Source organism: Pongo abelii, chromosome 10 (assembly GCF_028885655.2).
Source record: "Pongo abelii isolate AG06213 chromosome 10, NHGRI_mPonAbe1-v2.0_pri, whole genome shotgun sequence".
Lineage (NCBI taxonomy): Eukaryota > Metazoa > Chordata > Mammalia > Primates > Hominidae > Pongo > Pongo abelii.
Window position 1 is genome coordinate 110,212,800 of NC_071995.2, and position 22,650 is coordinate 110,235,449.

The window sequence follows — 22,650 nt, forward strand, 5'->3', positions numbered from 1 at the left end:
AAAATTCTGGGATTACAGGCGTGAGCCACCACCGCACCCAGCCTCTTCTCTGTCTTTAACTTTGCCTCCACCTCCAAATTCCAATTCCTTCAGCAATTGCTGGGAAGGGATTTTTTGCACAATTCTGTCTGGAGCCCCTTGTAGGCAGGAGCTTGTGGACAAAAACTTCAGCCTTTGCAGGCCTGGCATTCTTCATACTATTTGGTCACCTGCTGTTTTCACTTTGTGTCCTGAACATTTTTCTGTATTCTTTTTTTTTTTTTTCCACCTCCTAGGTTCAAGCGATTCTTGTGCCTCAGCCTCCCGAGTAGCCAGGATTACAGGCATGTGCCACCACGCCTGGCTAATTTTTGTATTTTTAGTAGAGATGGGGTTTCACCATGTTGGCCAGGCTGGTCTCAAACTCCTGACCTCAGGTGAGCTGCCTGCCTCAGCCTCCCAAAGTGCTGGGATTACAGCCACCGCGCCCAACCCATTTCTAACTTTTTTGCTGGTATAGATGACCCTGGGATGAACACCTTATGTCAGTCTTGGTGCCCACTTCCGATGATTTTCTTCTGCTCAGTTCCTAGAAGGGGAGTGCTGGGTCAAGGCTTTTATGAGCACTTCTGATCCGTTCTTGCTCTCAAAGCTTTATTGAGATATAATTTACAAACCATACAATTCGCTTGTGTAAAGCGTATAATTCATTGGTTTTTAGTATATTTACAGAGTTGTGCAACCCTCACCATAATCTAATTTTAGAACATTTTCGTCATCAAAAAAGGAAACCTTGTACCCATGAACAGTCACTCCCCGTACTTCCCTCCCCAGCCCCTGGCAACCACTCATCTCCTTTCTGTCTCCAGGGATTTGTCTATTCTGGACATTTCACATATGTGGAATCAGACTATGCAGCCTTTTGTGTCTGGCTTCCTTCACTTAGCATCATGTTTTCGAGGTTCACCGAAGTTATAGCATGTATTTTGTTCCTTTTTATGACTGAAAAATACTCCATTGTGTGGACTTGCCACATTTTGCTTATTTGTTTCTCACTTAATAGACATCAGGTTATCTCCACTTTCTGGCTGTTATGAATAATGCTGCTATGAACATTTGTGGACAAGTTTTTGTATGGATCTGTGTTCTCATTTCTCTTGGGATACATCTAGGAGTGGAATTGCTGGGGCATATAGTAATTCTATGTTTAATTACATTGTGCTGGGCACGGTGGCTCAAGCCTGTAATCCCAGCACTTTGGGGGGCTAAGGCAGGTGGATCACTTGATGTCAGGAGTTTGAGACCAGCCTGGCCAACATGGTGAAACCCTGTCTCTACTAAAAATACAAAAATTAGCTGGGCGTGGTGGTGGATGCCTTTAATCCCAGTTACTCAGGAGGCTGAGGCAGAAGAATCACTTGAACCCAGGAGGTGGAGGCTGCAGCCAGCCAAGATCGTGCCATTGCACTCCAGCCTGTGAAACAGAGTGAGACTCTGACTCAGAAAAAAAAAAATGACTATATATAAAATAAATATGACTGCCAACCTGTTTTCTGAAGCAACTGTACCATTTTATATTCCCATCATCATTGCGTGAGAGGACTCCAGTTTCTCCACGTCCTTGCCAATATTTGTTATTGTCTGTCTTCTTGATTGTAGCCATCCCAGCCATCTTAAAGGGTGTGAAGTAGTTTCTCAGTATGGTGTTTTTTTTGTTTGTTTTTTTAAATGGGGTCTTGTTCTGTCACCCAGGCTGGAGTGCAGTGGCAGTATCTCAGCTCACTGCAGGCTCAAACTCCTGGGCTCAAGTGATCCTCCCACCTCAGCCTCTTGAGTAGCTAGGATTACAGGCACACATCACCACACTCAGCTAATTTTTGTTTTTCACTCCACTACGTGATGTGGTTTTTTGTTTTGTTTTGTTTTGTTTTTGTTTTTTGAAGAGCTGGGGTTTCACCATATTTCCCAGGCTGGTCTCGAACACCTGGATTCAAGCAGTCCTCCCACCTCAGCCTCCCAAAATGCTGGGATTACAGGTGTGAGCTACCGGGTTTAGCCTCAGTGTGGTTTTCATTTGCATTTCCCTAGTGGCAAATGGTGTTGAGCATCTTTTCATCTGCCTAATAGCCATTTCTTATTCTTTTGATACATTATTTTTGAGTAGCCTTCCAGAAAGGTCACACCCATATATCTTCTTGTCGCCAGTGGTGCCAGCACTGGGTATTATTTTAAAAACCTTTGCCACCTTCTGTATGAAAAGTGGTTATCTTATCCTAAGTGTGACCATTTCTCTTTGTTAAAAGTTGAGATATGATTCATATACCGTAAAATTCACTTGTTTAAATTGTACAATGCATTGGCTTTTAGTATATTTAAACAATTGTGCAATGATCACCACTATCTAATCCAGAACATTTCTATCACCCTAGAAAAAAACCTTGGAGCAGTCAGTCCCAAAACTCCCTGCCTCCAGCCCCTGGCAACCACTGATCTTTCTGTCCCCGTGGAGTTCGACTGTTTCTCTTCTGTTCCTTGGTCATACACATTTCTTGTGATTTATCAGGCTATTTACTCAGCATGTTTGTCTCCTGCACTGCTTGCCTTTTTCTTGATTTGTGAACACTACACGGCACGGATATTAGCTCTGTCCCATGTTGCAAATATTTCCCTGGTTTCCGATTTGACTTTTCAATTTTGTTCATGCATTTCTTGGCCTATGGGGGTTTGCAAGTTCCAGGCAGTAAAATCCAGTGATCTTCTCCTTTATGGTTTTATTCTTTGCTTTTTTACCTTAGAAAGGCCTTTCCCCACCCAGGATCAGATAAATAATTATTTAGGTTTTATTCTAGTTCTGTCTTGGTTTCCTTTTTCACTTTTAATTATTTAATCCAGCTGGCTTTTGTTATATGTGGCTGGTGTGATTTCCTGTTGTTTTGTGATGTCAGTGAGAGGCTGTGTGTCAAGGCCTGTGACATGGTAAACGTTCAGTAAACAGGAGCTAAAATGATAGTAATGAGAGTCCGTGCCGGGTGGAGCTCAGAAGGACATGGGATTCCCGGTGCTGTGCCGTGGCTGGAGGAGGACCTGGCCTGGCTGTGCCAGTTGGTTGGGAGCCCCACCGCCCCAGAAGCCCTTGCTCTCACCTCTTCTTCTGAATCATCGTTCTTCGAAGGCAGGCAGTAGCTACCGTTGTCTGGGGCTTTGGGGATCTTGGTGGTGACAAGTCCCCTCTCCTCTGGTGCACTCCCCCCACCCGAGATGGGCGACAGAGGTTTTTTGTTGTTTCTTAACCACATCTTTTTCCACCCACACCCGGTGCAGAGCAGATGCTTGGCCGGGGCTTCCCCGAGCTGGTCCTGGCTTTGTGGCAGGGGGTTGGGCCGTCGGTGCCCCATTCAAGCCTGGGGACCTGGCCCCACTGGTGTGTGCTACAGTAGACCCAGCCCTGGGGCCCCATGGTACCCTCTGTGATCGTCACAGATGCGGGGCCTGGCTACAGTCCTCACTGGTGTTTTTTTGTTTTTGTTTTTGAGAGGGCGTCTTGAAGTAGCCCAGGCTGGAGTGGAGTAGCACAATCTCGGCTCACTGCAACCTCCGCCTCCCAGGTTCAGGTGGTTCTCGTGCCTCAGCCTCCTGAGTAGCTGGGACTACACATGCACCACCACGCCTGGCTAATTTTTGAATTTTTAGTAGAGGCAGGGTTTCACCATGTTGGCCAGGCTGGTCTCGAACTCCTGACCTCAAGCGATCCGCCCATCTTGACCTCCCAAAGCGCTCATTACAGGTGTGAACAACCCCTACCCACTGCAGGGAGCCGGGCTTGCCCCCTCCCTGCCAAGGGAGCTGCTTGCTCTCCCTTCTGTCTGGAGGCCAGCACAGCCTGGCACTCCTGGTTTGGGGCGTCCATGGCCTTGTGGTGGTGAGGAGCAGAAGGCGTCACCTGAAAAAGGTGTGGCCAAGGGCAGGGGTGCTGGGCTTAGCCAGACTGGCCACAATGGGGGCAGGAAGGATTCCTATGGGGACAGCTGGGAGCAGGATGTGGTCGTGTGAGGCGTGGACTGACGGCAGCTGGCATGCAGCAGGGGAGGTGTGCTGGGACCAGGCCTGGAGTGGGGTCTGGTGGCCCTGCCGTGTATGGAGCTGAGCGCTGCCCAGAGATGCCATCTTGTCCTCAGAAGTGGCTCAGGCCTGCTGGGGACAGGGCGGGTGGATGGAAGCTGCTGCATGCCCTGTGCCGTGTGCTGGTCCGCTGGCTGTCACTGCAGCGCAGCTCCCGGTGCCTGACAGTTGTTTGTCCTTATTTGGCACTTGAGAGCCCAGTGGTTTGGCCAGAATGGTCCCCTGTGCGGAGGGCATGGCTTGAGTGAAGGTGTGGAGGGAAAAGGCCCTGGGGGTGTGGCTCCCCTCCTTCCATCCTGTTCCTTGCAAGGCCCATCCCAGGACATTCCTCCCAGCCAGGTGGGCTGGATGGGGCCTGGACTTCCTGTCCATGTACTGGGATGAGAGTGCTGGGGAAGGTGCCCACTGCGGGGTAGGGAGTGTAGGGCTTTCCAGGCATCATCCCTCATAAGCCACTGTCTCCAGGCCTTACGCATAGCCCCACTGTGGCCGACCCGAGAGTAGGAGTGTCCCATCATCCTCACAGCAGGCTGCAGGGGCCATGTGTAACTGGCCCCTCCACCCTTGGCCACCTGGTGGAGTCGGCATCCATATCTGAGGAGGGGACCATGTTGCTGCTGGGGACTCTGGGCTGGTCTGGAAGCAGGTGTGGTGGGGGCTGTCTTTCCCTGCGTGAAGGTCCTCCTCTGGGTGTCTGTTGCTGTAGGGAGGCCACTCTAGCATCTGAAAGGGGCTCTGTGTCCTTGCCATCATGATTCTGTGTTGGGGGTGGTCGCTGTCTCTCTGAGAGGGGTCTTTGTGTCTGTGTCCCTGTGATTCTCTGACATGCAGGAGGACCATGATGGGAACTGAGGGGAATTCACTCCGGGTGCGGTTTTAGACAGGTCCCCAAGTCCTGTCTGTCCCAGCATGTCTGGCTAATCACTTCCCTGCCCCCTCCCACCACACACATAACACGGGAAAAGCAGGCTAGTGTGTGTCCTGTTGCCCATACCACACTCACTCGGTGTGAGCTAGGGTGCCACCTACCTGGAGGGGGGATCTGACTCTGAACAGGGATTCTGTATTTGGGGGTGTCACACTCACCATGTCTGTCTCTGCCTCCACCATCTGACTGGGAGAATTCCTCTCAGGGTTGGGGTCGGCACCAAGCCTTGCTCCCAGTGGGGGCCCAGCCCTGGGTTGGGCCCAGAGGAGGTGCTTGGAGGGTTTGCTGGGTGACGGATGGATGAGCACTTGGGTAGGGGCCTGGGACCCCCAAAGCCCTCAGATGTCTGGGAAGCAGGGGGATGTTTCTGGCTGTGGAGGTTTCTGTTTCTGGCACTGGGGTGCTCTTGCCAGGAAAGGGCTTTTCTGGAAGCCATGTGGCTTTTCTGCAAGCTTCTCCTTTCTCTTTTCTCCTCCCCTGTGGGGAAAGGGCACCTGAGGCAGCAGGGTGCAGACCAAGGGGGGATCTGGCCCATAATGAACAGGGTGGTGGGGGTCTAGGAGCCGCTGCCCTGTGGACTGGGCCCACTGGGCGTTCAGGGCAGCAGGCAGGCTCACTCGCACAAGTCCAAGGAGTGGGTTCCATTATCATCCCCATTTTACAGGTGAGGAAACTGAAGCACAACGGGCCAAAGTGATTTGCTCGGGGCCCGGCATTTGAAGGGTCTGTGAAGGAGGGGCCGGGCTTGGGGTCCTGGTGGGGGGCATAGCAGAGAAGTGCCCTGTGGCCTGTAGTTCCCACTCTGATTCAGTCACTGGAACTGGCACATTGCCTTCAGTTTGCCCCCCAAGGAGCTGGGGAAAAGGGGGCTGAGATCACCCATCACACCCCATACCTCCCTCTGCTTCCCAGGCACTTGAGAGCTCGGGGGTCCCAGGTACCTACCCAGGTGCTCATCCATCTATCCACCCGGCAAACCCTCCAAGTACCTCCTCTGGGCCTGCCCCAGGGCTGGGCCTCAGCTGGCAGCAAGGTTTGGTGCCCACCCCAACCCCAAGAGGAACTCTCCCAGTCAGACGGTGGAGGCAGCTGCGTCATCAGGAAACCATGGCCGGTCCGATAAGCTCAATGCTGAGGGAGAGGCACAGGAATTGCACTAATCATGACTTAGTGGTCAGGGAAGGCTCCCTGGAGGAGAGGAGGTTTTCTCTGCTGGGACATGCAGTTTGGGTCAGGCAGGGCATCACAAATGCAGGGGCTGGGTGGCAGGAGAAGGTGTGGGCGGGAAGGCGGCTGGAGGGAGACCAGGTGTTGGGGGTGCTGGGGCTGGGGGTGGGCAGATGAGGATTGGAGCCCTGGCTCCACTTGGCTCTTCCCCATGGCTGGGGCACCACGTGATTTTGCCTCCTAGAGTCTGTAGCATGGGGGCTCCTGATGGTGCCCTTGCGGGGAGGTCGGGGGCTGACACACCTGCGCCTGCCTTTCAGCCTGCCTTCTTCCCTGGCCAGCTGGAGGGGCCCTGGGAGGCCCACCCCAGCCCTGAGAGCACTGGCTTGTAGCATCCCTATCACTCATGGTCGTCACTGGGGTGGGGGATGGCAGTAGGGGCCATCATCCCCTGTGCCTCCCGTTACCCAGCACAAAGGATGCTTGGCCAGCAAAAGGCTTGCTTATGATGAATGTTGAGCACCCACCACCTAGCAGGCACTGGCTCACGGCCAAGGACACCACGTGAGCAAAGCCAAGTCACGGCAGAGACCTGCATCAAGGAATGCGCAAGACCAGCTCATAGGACAAGAGGCAGGGAAGGAAGTGAAGGGGCTTCTGCGACTCGGGATTTAGATACTGTGGTCAGGGAGGGCCTCCCTGAGGAGATGACACTTTGAGAAGCAGTTGTATTTGTGAAGCTGTGGGGTGAGCTGCCTCTCTGAGGGCACAGGCCCCGAGTGCACCTGGCACACTGAAGAAGAGTGGAGGCCAGTGTGGCTGGATCAGAGCCAGGGAGGGAGGCCCAAGAGGCTGAGGAGGTAACAGGGGTCTCTCAGATGGGGACCACAGGGGAGTTTTTTTTGTTTGTTTGTTTGTTTGAGACAGTCTTGCTCTGTCGCCCAGGCTGCAGTGCAGTGCAGTGGCGCAATCTTGGCTCACTGCAACCTCTGCCTCCCGGGTTCAAGTGATTCTCCTGCGTCAGCCTCCCAAGTAGCTGGGACTACAGGTACCTGCCACCATGCCCGACTAATTTTTGTATTTTTGCACTTTTTGTGTGTGTGTGTGTGATGGAGTTTTGCTTTTGTTGCCCAGGCTGGAGTGCAATGGCACAATCTTGGCTCACCACAACCTCTGCCTCCTGGGTTCGAGCGATTCTCCTGCCTCAGCCTCCCGAGCAGCTGGGATTATAGGCATGTGTCACCACACCTGGCTAATTTTGTATTTTTAGTAGAGACAGAGTTTCTCCATGTTGGTCGGGCTGGTCTCTAACTCCTGACCTCAGGTGATCTGCCTGCCTCGGCCTCCCAACGTGCTGGGATTACAGGTGTGAGCCACCGCGCCTGGCCTAATTTTTGTATTTTTAATAGAGACAGGGTTTCACCATATTGGCCAGGCTGGTCTTGAACTCCTGAACTCCTGACCTTGTGATCTGCCCGCCTCGGCCTCCCAAAGTGCTGGGATTACAGGCGTGAGCCACTGCGCCCAGCCGGGAGTTTCTTTTGAGATGGGATTTTGCTCTGTTGTCGAGGCTGGAGTGCAGTGGCACCATCATAGTTCACGGCAGCCTTGACCTCCCTGCTTCAGCCTCCTGTAGCTGCAGGGGAATTTTGAGCAGAGGAGGGTAGGCTGGAGCAGCGTGGTGGGGGTGGAAATAGCTAATTCTGGACAGACTTGGGCATAGTCTGATGGGACAGATGGCAGTTTTTGATGCTGCCCAACTCCCAGAGGGCCCAGGTGTCACACTGTTTTCTAGCCTGGCTCCTCTCTCCTCACCGGGGGCTCCTTGTGAATACCCTCTTTTCCCCTAACAGTTGTCTGGGACTGGAATCCTGGCTGCTCGGCTCCCAGCATCCACCACTTTCTGCCTTTGAGGGATGGGCCCTGCCTCCCCTCCTGCACATCTTCTGTGGCTCCCTGGCATCTGGGGGAAGATGGGGGACAGAGGCCTCCCTGCCCAGCTCTCTTGACCTCCCTCAGACCCCAGCCAGCTCAGACGCCGGTGGGTTTCAGATCCACCCAGGGCCCATGTTAAAATGCAGATTCCCAACTCCCTTCCAGAGGTCCTGTGCCAGCAGGTCATAGAAGCACCCTGTGCTGTGTTCACTCCCCCTTGGAGGTCTCTTGAGCCTTCTCATCTGTGAAGTGGGTGAAGGCACACGAGGGCCACGTGAGGCTCACACACACTGCTCCTTGCACGGAGATGGCCCGGGGCAGGGTGGTGAGGCTTCTCCTTCATAAATCTCACTGTCCATGTTGCCCAGGATTGTCCTTTGCTCTGGAACCATGACGTCCTACTTGGTTTCGTCGTGTCCTTGACGGTGTGATGCTCATTTCTGTGACTTCCTCTTGGAAAACTTTTTGAAAAATGTTGCCGGCCTGTGAATTCCACAATCTGGAAACCGCTGGTGGGCCACCCAGGTTCCAATGCCTGGCACACAGCAGATGCTCACTAAAGGGTGGTGTGGGGTCTGTGAGCGTCATTTCCAGCCACAGTCAAGTCCCTGTTGTCTTCTAGCCTGGGGCTGTGCCTTCTGCCCTCTGGGTGTTGGCTCTTGCTATTCCCTTAACTTCCAGTGCCTTTTTCTCCACCATCTCCACTTCGGAGAATATTCAGCAAACACTACTGCCCCTTTCTCTGTGCCGGGCCAAGACCCAAAGATGGAAAAGGAAGAGGGAGGCCTTCTTGAGCCTCTGGTGCATGGGAGCAGGGGAGTGACAACTCAGGAGGGCTGCCCCAGAGAAGGGCCTTCTTGCTCCCAAGTCTCTCTTTAAGGCTGAGCTCCTAAGGCCCTGTGCTCCTCCCTGCCTTACCATTCCCCTGACATCCTTCCATACCCCCGGGAGCTCTTTTGCACACACTATGCTCATATTCTCAGGGGAGGGTAGTGGCATTATTATCCCATCTTAGAAAATGCAGACTCTTGCTTGAGCCCAGGAGGTCAAGGCTGCAGTGAGCTAGTATGTGCCACTATACTCTAGCCTGGGCAAGCGAGAGGGACCCTGTCTCAAAAACAAAACACACATATACACACACACCCCCCCAGACACACACCCCAGAGAGGGACTCTGCCTCAAAAACAAAACACACACACACACACACCAGAGAGGGACCCTGCCTCAAAAACAAAATACACACACACACACACACACATGCGTGGAGACTTATTTTGGGAGGCCGAGGCAGAAGGATCACTTGAGTCAGGAGTTTGAGACCAGCCTGGACAACATAGCGAGATCCTATCTCTATCTCTACAAAAAAAATAATCAGCCACATGTGGTGGCATGTATCTGTAATCCCAGCTACCTGAGAGGCCAAGGCAGGAGGCTCACTTGAGCCCCCAGGAGTTTGAGGCTGCAGTGAGCCAGCCTGGGCCACAGAGCAAGACCCTATCTATCTCTTTAAAAAAACAAAAAAATTGGAAACTGAGGCTAGGAGAGGTGAGTCACTTATCTATGGAAGAGAAGGCAGAGTTGGGACTCAAGCGCAGGACTAAGTGTCCCAAACCTCAGGGTGGTGGAGTTGCTGCATGGTTCTGTAGCCCTGAGGGATTTCTGGGCAGGATACTGGGTGGCTTTTAGCAACTAGGCTCAGTCTTGATGCTGCCCACCCCAGAGAATGGCTGAGAGGCACCATGTTTAAGGAGAGTTTGCAAGGTGAGGACCCTTTCTCACCTCAATCCCATATTACCTTGGGATGGTAATAACGTCTATGAAAGAGGTCAAAGTCTGGGTAATGCATGGGTTCAATAGGTTTCTCTAATGCAGGACTTCTCAGAGTCTTTAATGGAGCTAAGCAGCAGCATTCTCTGTCCACAAATGACTGTCCTCTTTTGGAGAATCCTTTGCATTGGCTGCCAGGAAGCTCAGAGACAAATCTGTGGCAAGAGGGACTCTTGTCTGTGTTGTAGCAGCTGTCTCCCTCCCAGCTCTTTCTGGGTGTCTCTAACCTGACTAAAATCATTTGTGGAAGGAGGCAAGGAATTTTTTTTTTTTTAAGACAGGGTCTTACTCTGTCGCCCAGTCTAGAGTACAGTGGTGTGATCTCGGCTCACTGCAACCTCTGCCTCCCAGGTTCAAGTGATTCTCCTGCCTCAGCTTCCCAAGTAGGTTAACTTTTTGATACCAGACAGTAAGCTTGGATTAAGTATTTTCCATAATAATGCTCATTCATCCATTCATCCATCCTGGCAGCATCCACTTCAGGTTCTGGGCTGGGGTGAGGGATTCAGCCATCCAGGACAGGATCTGGAATTTGCTCTGCGCCTTTTCAGACCCCCTCCCTCTCCTCCTCCAGTAAGAAGGTCAACAGGACCTGCTTACGGGCCCCCTATTACTGAAAGCAAACTGAACCTCCAGTTAGTGTCCTGCCCAAGGTTTCAAAGGTTAAGTAAGTGGTAGAGCTAGGGCTCTTCTAACCACTTGCAGAGCTAGACCCAGGCCGCCAGATGCCTCCTTGAGGGCATAGATGTGGCAGAGGCGTGGCTGGTGCTGGAGGGTTGACTGAGGCCTGTCCCACTGCTGCTGTACAGATGAATGTGGGCTCAAAGGCTCTGGGGAAGGTAAGACCACCAGGGAGCTAGTGTGGCCTGGGGGTTCCCGGGGGTGGGCGGTCTCTCCCCAAGGCTGGTCTGGGTCAGGCCCTTGCTGCTGGGGTGTGTCAGATGCTGCCCTGTGTCCTGCCCTCTAGCGTCCCAGGAGGAGGGGGACAGCCAGCAGGCCTGCTCCTGTTATGAGCTTCCCCACCTTAGAAAAAGCTCAAGCTGATTCCCACAGCCTTGAAGCCCCATGGTGGCTTCTGGGGGCTGCTGTGGCAGGCTCACCTGTGCCTCTTCCTGCTCTCTCACCAGGGGAGGCCATGCCATCAGCCTTGCTCTCCACATAGGTGTGGTCATGCCACCAGGGCTCTGGCCTTTGACTGGTGTGTCCAGCCCTGCCCTGCCCCCACTTGCCTGTCTCAGCCCTTGCTAACGTGGAAGCTCCATGAGGGCCTGGCCAGTCACTCTGCTGGATGCCTGAGGGCAAAGCCAGTAACAGACCCCACTCAAGGTGGTTGTGAGGACCTGGCAGGGTGGGGTGTGGCCCAGTACCTCGGAAGACTCTAGAAGGACCATCCTGGCCCTATAAACATTTGTGCCAAGACAGGTCCCCTGTCCCTCAGCACACAGAAGGGGCAGTAGGTAGCAAGACAGTTTCCAGGTGATAGCATGAGGGCAAGTGAGGCCTAGAGAGGAAGGGCCTGTTGCCTCCAGCCCATCACATTCCCTCCAGGTGGGCTGAACAGCCAGGTGGGAGAAAGAAGGATGCTCAGGTAGGCGGGAGTCAGGGAGAGCTGCGTGCCCCCCCGAGGCTGCTGTTTCATCTCCACTTCTCAGATGACGGGACTGTGGCTCAGAGACCTTTGCAGGGGGACTGATCACAGCACAGGGCCATTTGAAGGGAGCCTGGAACTGCATTTCCATGTGGGCCCTGGGTGGATCTGGAACCAGGCTGGCTTTCCTGGCTCCCCCGCCCTTTGGCTCCCTTATGTTCTTGGCCTTCTTTTCACAACAAACTCAGAAGCAGCCAAGTAGTTGTTTGTGTTGTCTGCAGTTGCACTGAAGCACGTTTTATTTTGGCTAAGTGATGTTCCTTTGTTGTCCCTGTCTTGTAATTAGTTAGGGTGGTATTAGTTAGGGTGGTATTAGTTAGGGTAGTATTAGTTAGGGTGGTATGTTGGTTATATTACGTGGAATTTATTGCAGGATGGTAAGGGAGCATGTGACAAAATGGGGCAATAGTTCTGTAAGGCTGAGAGAAGCTGGGGGTGTACCCAGTGGCTGGGCCACTCAGAGGGGACTGTCATGCTATCAGTAGTGTAGTGGGACCCAAGCAGGCTTTACTCACTGGCCTGTTAACAACAGCTGTGCAAGTCACGCCTTTCGCTTGTGTTAGCTCACCTTGTGAAAAAATGAGCTGACTTACAGATGACAACTAAGGCATGGAGAGCTGAACCCCTTGTCCAGGGTTGTATAGGAAGTGGCAGGGTCAGGGCTGAATCTTAAAACCTAGAGGGTAGGGCCCGGCGTGGTGGCTCATGCCTGAAATCCCAGCACTTTGGGAGGCCAAGGCAGGCGGATCACCTGATGTCAGGTGTGCGAGACCAACCTGGCCAACCAACACGGTGAAACCCCATCTCTACTAAAAATACAAAAATTAGCTGGGTGTGGTGGCAGGCGCCTGTAATCCCAGCTACTGCGGAGGCTGAGGCAGGAGAATCGCTTGAACTCAGGAGGTGGAGGTTGCAGTGAGCCCAGATCGCACCACTGCACTCCAGCATGGGCAACAGAGTGAGACTCTGTCTCAAAAAAACAAAAACAAAAAACCCTAGAGGGTAAAAGAACGATAACATCTGGGATAAAGTTAGCTGATGAAATAAATACAAGTCCTACTGTTGGCGTAGTGTCAGAGCTGGCCTGCATCTTTGACTTTGAGATTCCTAGCAGCCAGAGCAAAGAAAGAAATAGATTGTTCCCACTGAAGCCAGTGGCCATAACAAACAGAAGCCATCTGTTTAGATGCTGGGAATGGAGAAGATTGCTCCCCAGAAATAGACGCTGCAGGATGTGGTAGGTGACATTCTACTGTTCAAACCACAAATACCTGAAATGATTTGGCCACTTTGATCACCCAACCACAGCGTAGCCTAAGCTGGGTCCAGGGAGCAGCTGTTGCTGGCCTGGCTTGACTTTTGAGGGAGGTGGAGTAGCGGGCACGTGAGAGGAGAGAACCTAAAGCCCCCACAGCTGCTGACACAGCCCCCAGGTTTGAGCTTGTCTCCCCCATCACCCATCCCCCCATATAGCTTAATCAGATGGGCATCTGGTGGTGCTTCCCTGCAGTGGCCAGAGCCTGAGCTGTCCAGGCTAAGGTTTCGACTGCAGCAGGGGTTGTCCTGCCCCCATGTCCCACACGCTGCAACCTGGCTGGAGCCTCTGGCATAGGACACCCACACCACTGGGTAGCTCAGTGGTGGACCCTGGCTCTGATACTTGGCAGGCTTGGGTTGAGATTGTGGCTCTAGGCCTGGGCGGCTCTCACGGGTTGCTGTGGGGAGTCGGAGTTGTGCTCAGCCAGCAGGCAGGTGGCAGCCAGGCTGGCTGTGGGTGAGGAGGGGAATCCTCTTTTTCACCACTGCCTGCATGCTCAGCAGTTCCTCAGCTGCTGGGGGTGGAGCTGGCTTGCAGGGGCCAGAGTCAGAGTGAAACCGGCAGCTCTGCTGGTTAATCTCAGCACTGACACTGGGGACTAGGCCTGGAGCGGAACTGAAAGGGAGACCAGGCCCGTTCCCCTCCAGGCCTGGCCTACATCCTCCCAGTGATCCTTAAGGCCTGCAGCCAGGGGGAAGGGTGGGGGCCAGGCAGGGCCAACTGGAAAAGTAGCAGAAGGAAGTGGCCACTCGCACCTTACCCATCTTGCAGACAGGAAATGAAGGCTCTGCAGGGCTGGCTGGCTGTGAAAATGGGCAAGAGCGCAGAGGCCCCACTCCCTACACACTGTGCTGTGTCCAGTGCCCGTGTGGATGCCATGCGAGGCCTCACTCTGCCTGCCCCGTCCTGGCTGCTGGACCTCTGGGAGTAGGAGATGAAAATGCCCTGGCTGGTGCTGGTCACTTCAGGCTGGAATTTTCTAGTCATGCAGCTTTCTAGTGAGAGGCCGCAGTAAGCTGTGGCCAGTGTTGGTCGTTCCTGCGGTCATTACTCTCCCCCAGCCTGTTGTGTCCGCCAACCAGAGCAGGCCCGGGAGCTCCCAGGAGACCTGCTGGAAGGGCCCAGGTGGCCATCCTGCTCCTGCCAGGCTGCCCTCTTACCTCACTGTTCATTGACTCTCCTGCAGGTGGGGAAGGGGGATAAAGGTGGTGGCCAGGCCACTGGGTCATGATCCTTCCAACAGAGGTACCTGGTACCTCTGTGTCTAAAGCAAGGTTAAGCATCTGGTTTTGGGGGTCAGTTCAACAGCACTAGCAGCTCTAGTCCAAGCTATGCCCTTTTGGGCTGAGGTGGAGGTCAGATCATCTGAAGCCACAGTTGCTGGAACATCCTTTGGGCCTGCCTCTGCTTTCCATCCCCCTGCTCCCAGTTTGTTAGGGGTTGTAGTATTTTCCAGGAACACCTGAATGGAGGGGGCCCAGTGGGGCCACTTCTGTCCATTCCTTATCTTACCTCTTTCTCCCCTTTTCTTCTTTCGGCCATCTTTTCAGTCTCATCACAAGAGGAAGGGGAGGGGCAAACCCCCTCCTGAGCAAATTCCCAATCGGAAGCAGCTGGCTCCTTGGCTGCAGAGTGCCCCAGCACAGGAAGCATCTGCAGGGTCAGTTGAGACCTGGGAGCAGAGTTCCTGCCGGCAAAGGAACAGTGGCTAACTCCTATCCACCCTGCAGCCCTATCTGCCGGGTGTCCTAGGAAGGTCCAGGGCCAGGATTTTGTGGTTTTACAGTGGCTGTAACTTGGGCTAGCCATGCTAGGCTCTGCCCCTTTGGGCTTGGTGTGATGAGACGGTCAGCAGCTGCTATCACCTGGCTGGGCAGGGAGCTCTTTGCTCACCAGTGGGAAGAGAAACGGATGTCAGACACATGGCAGAGTGGGAATGTCCCCAGGTCCAGGTCCAATGGGCTGGGAGGGCTGGCCTTCTGCCAGCACACGCTTCTTGGGATCTCAGTGTGAATGGTGTTCAGGAGGCTAGGGGAAGGCACCCTGGACCTCACTACAGGTTCAGAGCCTGCCCAGCAACACCATGGATACTCTAAAAGGGGGACTCCTGGGGAGACTACAGACAAACTCAGGCCTGGCTGGAAGAAAGAGCATCAGGAACAAGCCTTGAGTACCCCATCTTGGTCTCGTAGAGTTCAAGGCCCAAGCTACAAGCAGCTTGCTCCAGCATCCAGGAGGTCCGGCGGTGCACACGCCTTGAGATGCCTGACAACCTTTACACCTTTGTGCTGAAGGTGAGTGACAAGGCTTTTCACACCCTGGGGCAATACAAATACATATACACATACATCAGACCCAACCCTGTTCCCTTCTTCCCTGCCAGGTGAAGGACCGGACAGACATCATCTTTGAGGTGGGAGACGAGCAGCAGCTGAAATCATGGATGGCTGAGCTCTCGGAGTGCACAGGCCGAGGGTGAGGTCCTGGGCCCTTGTCCCTGGCATGACCTTTCCTGCTACCACCCCTGACCTGCCCAGATCCTTAACCTCAGCCTCTTTTCCAGCAGGCTGGAGAGCACAGAAGCGGAGATGCATATTCCCTCAGCCCTAGAGCCTAGCACATCCAGCTCCCCAAGGGGCAGCACAGATTCCCTTAACCAAGGTGAGTAAACCAATGGCTAGGCCATTGTCTCCTGGGTACGCTGGAACCCAGACTCAGCCCAGGACATAAGGTAGCCCCCTGCGACCACCATCAACCATCTTATCTAACAGGTGCTTCTCCTGGAGGGCTGCTGGACCCGGCCTGCCAGAAGACAGACCATTTCCTGTCCTGCTACCCCTGGTTCCACGGCCCCATCTCCAGAGTGAAAGCAGCTCAGCTGGTTCAGCTGCAGGGCCCTGATGCTCATGGAGTGTTCCTGGTGCGGCAGAGCGAGACGCGGCGTGGGGAATATGTGCTCACTTTCAACTTTCAGGGGATAGCCAAGGTATGGAGTGGGGCGGGGCAGGCAGGACCGTGTCACCCCTCTCCACTGGAGTTCAGGGTCCTAGAGGGACAGTCCGAGCCCACCATCCTCTCCTCCCACAGCACCTGCGCCTGTCGCTGACAGAGCGGGGCCAGTGCCGTGTGCAGCACCTCCACTTTCCCTCGGTCGTGGACATGCTCCATCACTTCCAGCGCTCGCCCATCCCACTCGAGTGCGGCGCCGCCTGTGACGTCCGGCTCTCCAGCTACGTGGTAGTCGTCTCTCAACCACCAGGTCTGACCCTACTGCCCTTTGCTGAAGGGGGTGGCTGACACTGGGTAGAGGGTAGGGGCTTGCTGCAGACCCAGGGGTACAGGTATCTTATTCTGTGTCTTGTCAGCACTTGTCTCAAGACTGATGGTGTGGTCTCTCTTGGTCACTTGTCCTACCTAGGTTCCTGCAACACGGTCCTGTTCCCTTTCTCCCTTCCTCACTGGGATTCAGAATTGGGCCTTCCCCACCTTAGCTCTTCTGGCTGTCCCCGGGGGCTCAGCCCAGAGGGTCTCCCAGGGCGATCCTCACCCCCCGAGCAGATCTTCCACCTGGTGCCTTCGCCCGAAGAACTGGCCAACAGCCTGCGGCACCTGGAGCATGAGCCTGTGAATCGAGCCCGGGACTCGGACTACGAAATGGACTCATCCTCCCGGAGCCACCTGCGGGCCATAGACAATCAGTACACACCTCTCTGACCAGTGAGGAATTCCAGGCCTCAACAGCTGCCCTTGAGGAGCACAGGCAGAAGTGTGAACTTGTGAATGTAATTGATCTTTCCTTCCTTCCAGAGAGAGATTTAAGGGACACTGTTAACTGCTTGTGCCAGTTTGGACGTGACCCTTCTATTAGGCCTGTTGAAGGGCCCTCCTGTAAGTTTCATCCGTCACCTGGCTTTCTCCTTATTGTTTACAGATGTAGTTCTTGTCAGAGGATGCCGCTAGCTCCTGCCCGGGGTCCCTATGCCCAGTCCCCGTTACTCTTAGAGAAAGGAGTTGGGGTGAGGGCCAGAGCTGGCAGTGGAAACTTGTTCTCTTTTTCACTGACACTGTCACAGCGGATGACAGACTTTCTACGGGGTGGGGGGAGGGGGTATCATCAGGAAGCCCAGAACACTAACAAGCGGTTCTCCCATCTACCGTCAGTCCACGTGGCAGGTCTGCTGTGTCCACACCACAGATGACCACATCTAATCCTGCTTCTACTCTCAGCTTTAGGACAAAAGCTCTGTCAGAGGCACAAGCTGAAGGTCAAAAATGATTTAAAACATTTTACCTCAGACTAATTTCTTTAAAGGATTCAGGTTCAAAACTAAACCATTGCTTATTTCAGTGCACTCTTTCAACTAACACCCATGCTATTTTTGTAGTCAGAAACAGCTATGCAAACCCTACCTAATTCACAGTCTGAGCCAGCACGCTGGCTTGTCTACTGCATCCTCGGGACGGTCACCTGCCACTGAGTGGCCACTGTCCTTCCTAAATGTCAAGAAGCGAAGTATGTCACCCTTTCAGGGAAATTCAGGCAATTACTGAAATAGGAGGGTGGCAAGGAACAGTTCTATCCTGGTGCCTTACGAATAAACTGGATTCTGGTTTACAGCAGCTTTACAGCGATAGTTAAATTAACTGGGGCTGGGGGAAGAACAAGCAAAAAGGGAAGAAGGACTCCTAGGCCCTTTCTAGTAAATCCTTCAGCAACAAGGCTGGCTCAGTGCCCTCCAAGCATCTAATGGCTTATTAAATTATCCCACAAGTGGGTTTTAGGCTCCTTTTTTGAGCCAAAATGGAAGCTGGGAATCTGGTGCCATAACTAATGAGAAACTCCTTTAATAGCCCACAATCAGTGTTCTGTTCTAGCTGGCTACTGCTTCATTGGATTGAGAATATATCTCCATGCACACATGGGCACACACAATCTCCACCACCCAGGGAGGTCCTCAAGTCAAATCTCTATCTATACAAGTGATACAATTCATAAGGGGCTGGCTCCTCCCAGAACCTGTCTGGAGGCTCAGAAACAAGGGGGCAGTGCCAGTGGAGTCAGCTGCTCTTGGGTGCCAGCAGAGCCATTCAGTACAACCCCCAGGCTCACAGCAGTGGCTTCTAGGAAACTGGGAGTTTAGATCAGCTTTACAGATACATCGATCAGAGGCTAAAATGAAACCTTGGCCTAAAACTCATAGGACTGACTGCCTGGGAGGAGGGTTAGGTCTGCTCCTTCCACTTATGCTTAGTCTCTGTACTCCAAGAAGTCAAATTTTTGCTTCTAGAATTTTCTTGGGGTCTTTCAGAGGGTGGGGGAACAAACCCCTCTGCACCTCTTTTTTTGAGATGGAGTTTCTCTTGTCAACTGGGCTGGAGTGCAGTGGTGCGATCTTGGCTCACTGCAACCTCCACCTTCCTGGTTCAAGTGATTCTGCTTCGACCTCTCAAGTAGCTGGGATTACAAGCACCAGCCACCATGCCTGGCTAATTTTGTATTTTTAGTAGAGAACAGGGTTTCAACATGTTGGCCAGGCTGGTATTGAATGTCTGACCTCAGGTGATCCACCCGCCTTGGCCTCCCAAAGTGCTGGGATTACAGGCCATGAGCCATCGCGCCCAGCCTACACCACTCTTAGTACCAACACTCTTGGGTGATTTCATGGACCCTAAAGCAGACCTGACACTGATCCAGATTTGCAGTCCATTTTTAAGGACACCTGTCTTTGTTTCCTCAAAGTCAAGCAGCTTTCTCTGGAAAATGAATGCTAATTAGTGTGAACCAAAAGAGTAAGTAGGAGTCTGAAGTTTTTTAAAGGAGAAAGCCTATTACGGAAAGTCATTGGTCCTCCCCTCCGCACAGGAAAGATACCCAGTAGATAATGAACCAAATTAAGTTCCCTCCCTCCAGCCAGAAGTTAAACATCTGGGATATGACGTCTTCACGCCAGGGGCACTCATTTCTTAGCAGCCTCTCTACATACATCTCTCAGGTGGTGCCAAGAGGCACACCAGGTAGAGCAAACTTAGCAGCTCTGACTAACAGGCTGCAAAGTGCAAGTTCAGATTCTGTGGCAGAGATTTGGAAGGCACCCACCTCCTGACTGCTTCCCGTCCAAGTTACCAGGACAGCTCAAATACATGCTGACAGAAAACTCTTATGGCTCTAGGAAGAAGTGACACTAAGCCAACGCCTTTCTTTATGTGGGAGCAGCCTCAGCTGATGAAGGGGTGGGCAGCAGTGTGGGGCAGGCACCCCACTGGCTGCAGCTAGCCCACCATAGGCACAGCACATCCCACCACTCTCCTTCCAGTCCCGACCAGGCCCCAGCTGGCAACTTCTACCGAGAGCCATGGCTCAGCACCAAACTGGACAGTAGACTTCATGATCCCTCCAGTTAGCTCTAATTACAGACCCCAACAGTACAGCTTGACAGCTCCCGGCACCATCACTTCCTTCATCTGACTTTATTGAACTTTTACAAACTAACAGTCACCAGCACCAAAGAATTAAGTCAACTAACCTGCCTTGAATTTTAGACCAGCAATCCATATGGCTTTATCTGGTATAAATCTTCTGCCTTTGATCATTTCTGGACCGTAGGAAAAAGGAATAGCAATCATTAAAATCTTGGGCCAGAGAACACTATTTTTACATAACAGTTTCTTAAACCTAAAGTCAAGGCCTTGGACTCTTCCCTGAGGGTTGCCTGAGATTCCTTCATGCTTTCTATTCAGGACTAAGTCCCTTATTGCAAATGTGTTAGCTCTAACATCTCCCACAAGCTAGAGGAACTTGCGAGTATATTAACAAGGACGCATCTACATCCTATGTTTGGTTAGAATATACAGCACATTGTGATAACATAAAGTGGATTCATCTTGTATCATTACAGGCAGAAGGTATTTGGCAATTTTTTATGTATTGTTTTATGTACTGTACAAGTAACTTATTCTTGAATAATGCAAATTTTGCTATAATGTACAAATTGCTATATGTGAATTAAAATTTTCAGAATCTTGATTTGCTGTCACAATATTTAAAGGCTCTATTAAGACCATGGTCTCTCTACAAAATCCTTGCCCTGCCCAAATACTTGCTCTTCCCTTTGTCCTCCCCATTGCAATCTGGGAATATTAACAAATGCTTATGAGTCCATCCATGTCAATAAGCAGCTTTGTACATCTTTGTATCTTTTCAGCTTTCATGCCCTCTGGATTTCTTTATTGCAATTTTTTTCTGAGTGTCTCCTGCCCCCTACTGGTAAAATAGAAAAATGCCCGAATTGGGAAGTTCCAGCTAATGACACTCATTTTGGTTCAGGAGATATTAAAAAAGGAAGCTTACAGAATCGGTGTCAGCCCGAGGATGTGGAATTTCAGTGCTGCCCAACTCTGGCCAACCTTCCTCCTCCTGAAGCAGATCTCTAATCCACCAAAGAGAATAGCTCAGTCTTGTCTTTTTCTAGAGATACTTTGAACCAGAACTAAGGGTGAAGAAGAAAAATCATTTGACAGCTATCTTCCAGGATATTCAAAACACACCCTTAGCACACCTGCTTTGATATTAAGTATCCTACAAAGAAGTAGCTTATACAGACACACACTAACTTGATCAGTTTTTAAAACTTTTTTTATTTTTTAAATTTTTTTAAAGTTTTTATTTTATATTATCTACAAAGTAAAAGTTTTTCCCTTAACTTAAAAGCTGAACCACTGTAGACAGTGATCACCTCATCAAACTTGATTTATAAATAATAATCCGTCAGTTTGACGGTAAGAATTTACTGAACCTTTGTCAAGTTTAGTAAAAGGGCGTTCCAAGTCTTGATTTTTTTTTTTTTTTTTTTTTTAGCAGTAATAGCAGCAAGAATCACTCTTGTTACTTCTTTTGCTAGCTGATGTGTTCATGACTTTCAAGGGTTATTAAAAAATAAATAACTTCCAGTTTCGGCAAGCAGAGCTGGGGTACCTGTGGGACTCTTAAACAGCGTATGGAATTATGGAATAGCCCCCAAGTTCCTAAATGCCTCTACTCGGTCCAAGTATCTTCCACTGCAAGTGAACTGTTAGCATTCCTATTGGATGTTACAAGAAATCAACATATATATTTTAAAAACAAAATAAATGAAATTCTAGTTTTCTGTGCTTCCAGTTGGTAGAAGCAGTAGAAGGGAGGAGGGAATTTGGCCTTTCGGTTCCTCCAGGGCAGCCTTACAACTGCTGTTGGTGGTGGGCTTGTACTGTAAAAAGAAAAGCGAACATTGAAACAGAAAACTGGCAACACCACACATCAGCCTAGTGTCTCTGCAGCACATGATTGTAAACTATCCTCGTGCTAGCTGAACAAAACTCAAAATTGAATTCACTTTTCCCCCTCCCATCTGCACCAAAGTGGGGAGGGTTGGGTGGGTGGGTAGAAACAAACCAGTCAGACGTAAAACCACTTCAGATAAAACTCCCAGAAGACTTGTTCATGGGGTAGAAAAAAAGGCCTTAACAAACCCCCTCCCCAAATATTAGCCAAGCACCAGTATTGCTTTCAGAATAACAGGTCAGACTGTGAAGTATCGCCATGGCAGCCATCAAGTAGTAGAGCACAATCACAGGGCGCTCTCCCCTGGTCAGGGGCTGGGGCTAACGCTACACTCAAAGCCAGTCCATCCACAGCACTTTCTCAGCAGTATCTTCTCCAGAGCTACAATCAAACTCTGCCATGGTAATAACCCCCCACATGTCAGACTTTTGGGACTCAGGAAGGAAAACACTGCCCTGTCCAGCCTATCATAACAAGGAAGGCCAACTGAGTCCTAGGTATGCATCAGCTACACAGAATGCTGCTGCTGCTTCTCATCAAGCCAAATCCTGTATACCATCAGAACACACACAGACTCGGCTCCCGGAAGCCTCAGGCCCTGATGCTGAACTGATTGTCACAGTCCCTCCTGTGCACACTCCTGGACGGGTCTTGCTAGTTCTCAAATGCGGGGCTTGAAGCACTGGCCCTGCCTGCCATTCCACCTGTGCGAGCAGAATGCTTTGGGGTGCCCCGGCGGCCCCTGCACACACACGCCTCACCTGAAGGGTGCGTCATATAGGGGAAATGCGCTGTTGTCGAGACTGGAATGGGCTGTAGTGCACTTTGAGCGAGGGCGGCCTGGGGACCGCCGGGTGGCTGTGTCGTCATTAGCATCATTGGCGCATGGGCAGTTGGATGAGAAGGAACCATTCCTGACTGTACATGAGCCTGAAACAGAGAGCTCTTTTACGCATACAGGCAACATCTCCGGCTTCAACAACATGTCAACTGTGTTCCTTTCACTGGGCTGGGACTCTCAGGAAAGGGCAACGGTGGGCCTCAGGGCCCAGTTCTGTTCTCTGGGGACAATCTCTAGTAGATTATCTATTGACCTGAAGACGCGCTTCACCTTTGGGCAGATCCTGCAAGGGTCAGGGAGCAGGCACCAACTGAGCCTGGATAGAAGTCAGGGCTGTGCTGTCCTAACCCTTGACATTTCTGATCATTGTATTCTACGTATGGGGTAAGATCTTCACAAAGATTAGACACTGGATCCAAGGGCAGCTTTCTCAACTTAATATCATACAAGATTCAATGATGCTTCAGAATCAGGCTGCCATGTGGGGCCTGAGGTAGTTTTGCAGATAACATCCCTTTCAAATAGGAAAGCAGATTACTACATTAATAAGTAGAGACTGTCACAGTCCAGT

The 22,650-nt window shown here is 51.8% G+C and overlaps 2 protein-coding genes across 54 annotated transcripts in view; one reads left to right on the forward strand and one right to left on the reverse strand.

Moving 5' to 3' along the window:
• Positions 1–19,945, forward strand: part of SH2B3 (SH2B adaptor protein 3) — a 45,971-nt gene extending 26,026 nt beyond the window's left edge. For 2 of the 4 annotated variants that reach the window (XM_054528277.2, XM_009248254.4), the window contains exons 3-8: positions 15,114–15,215; positions 15,305–15,396; positions 15,485–15,582; positions 15,693–15,907; positions 16,009–16,180; positions 16,340–19,945. In XM_054528277.2, the coding sequence (XP_054384252.1) occupies positions 15,114–15,215; positions 15,305–15,396; positions 15,485–15,582; positions 15,693–15,907; positions 16,009–16,180; positions 16,340–16,635 (975 nt within the window). In that variant the 3' untranslated portion in view covers positions 16,636–19,945. Of the gene's footprint in view, positions 1–1,283; positions 3,152–15,113; positions 15,216–15,304; positions 15,397–15,484; positions 15,583–15,692; positions 15,908–16,008; positions 16,181–16,339 lie in introns of those variants that run through there. The other 2 variants (XM_054528278.2, XM_002823757.6) reach the window with 2 other exon arrangements.
• Positions 18,332–22,650, reverse strand: part of ATXN2 (ataxin 2) — a 146,303-nt gene continuing 141,984 nt past the window's right edge. For 29 of the 50 annotated variants that reach the window (XM_024256513.3, XM_024256518.3, XM_009248256.4 and 26 more), the window contains 2 exons: positions 22,000–22,168; positions 20,537–21,164 (listed from right to left, as the gene is read on the reverse strand). In XM_024256513.3, coding sequence (XP_024112281.1) covers positions 21,136–21,164; positions 22,000–22,168 — 198 coding nt within the window. In that variant the 3' untranslated portion in view covers positions 20,537–21,135. Of the gene's footprint in view, positions 20,409–20,536; positions 21,165–21,999; positions 22,169–22,650 lie in introns of those variants that run through there. The other 21 variants (XM_054528272.2, XM_054528268.2, XM_063711912.1 and 18 more) reach the window with 2 other exon arrangements.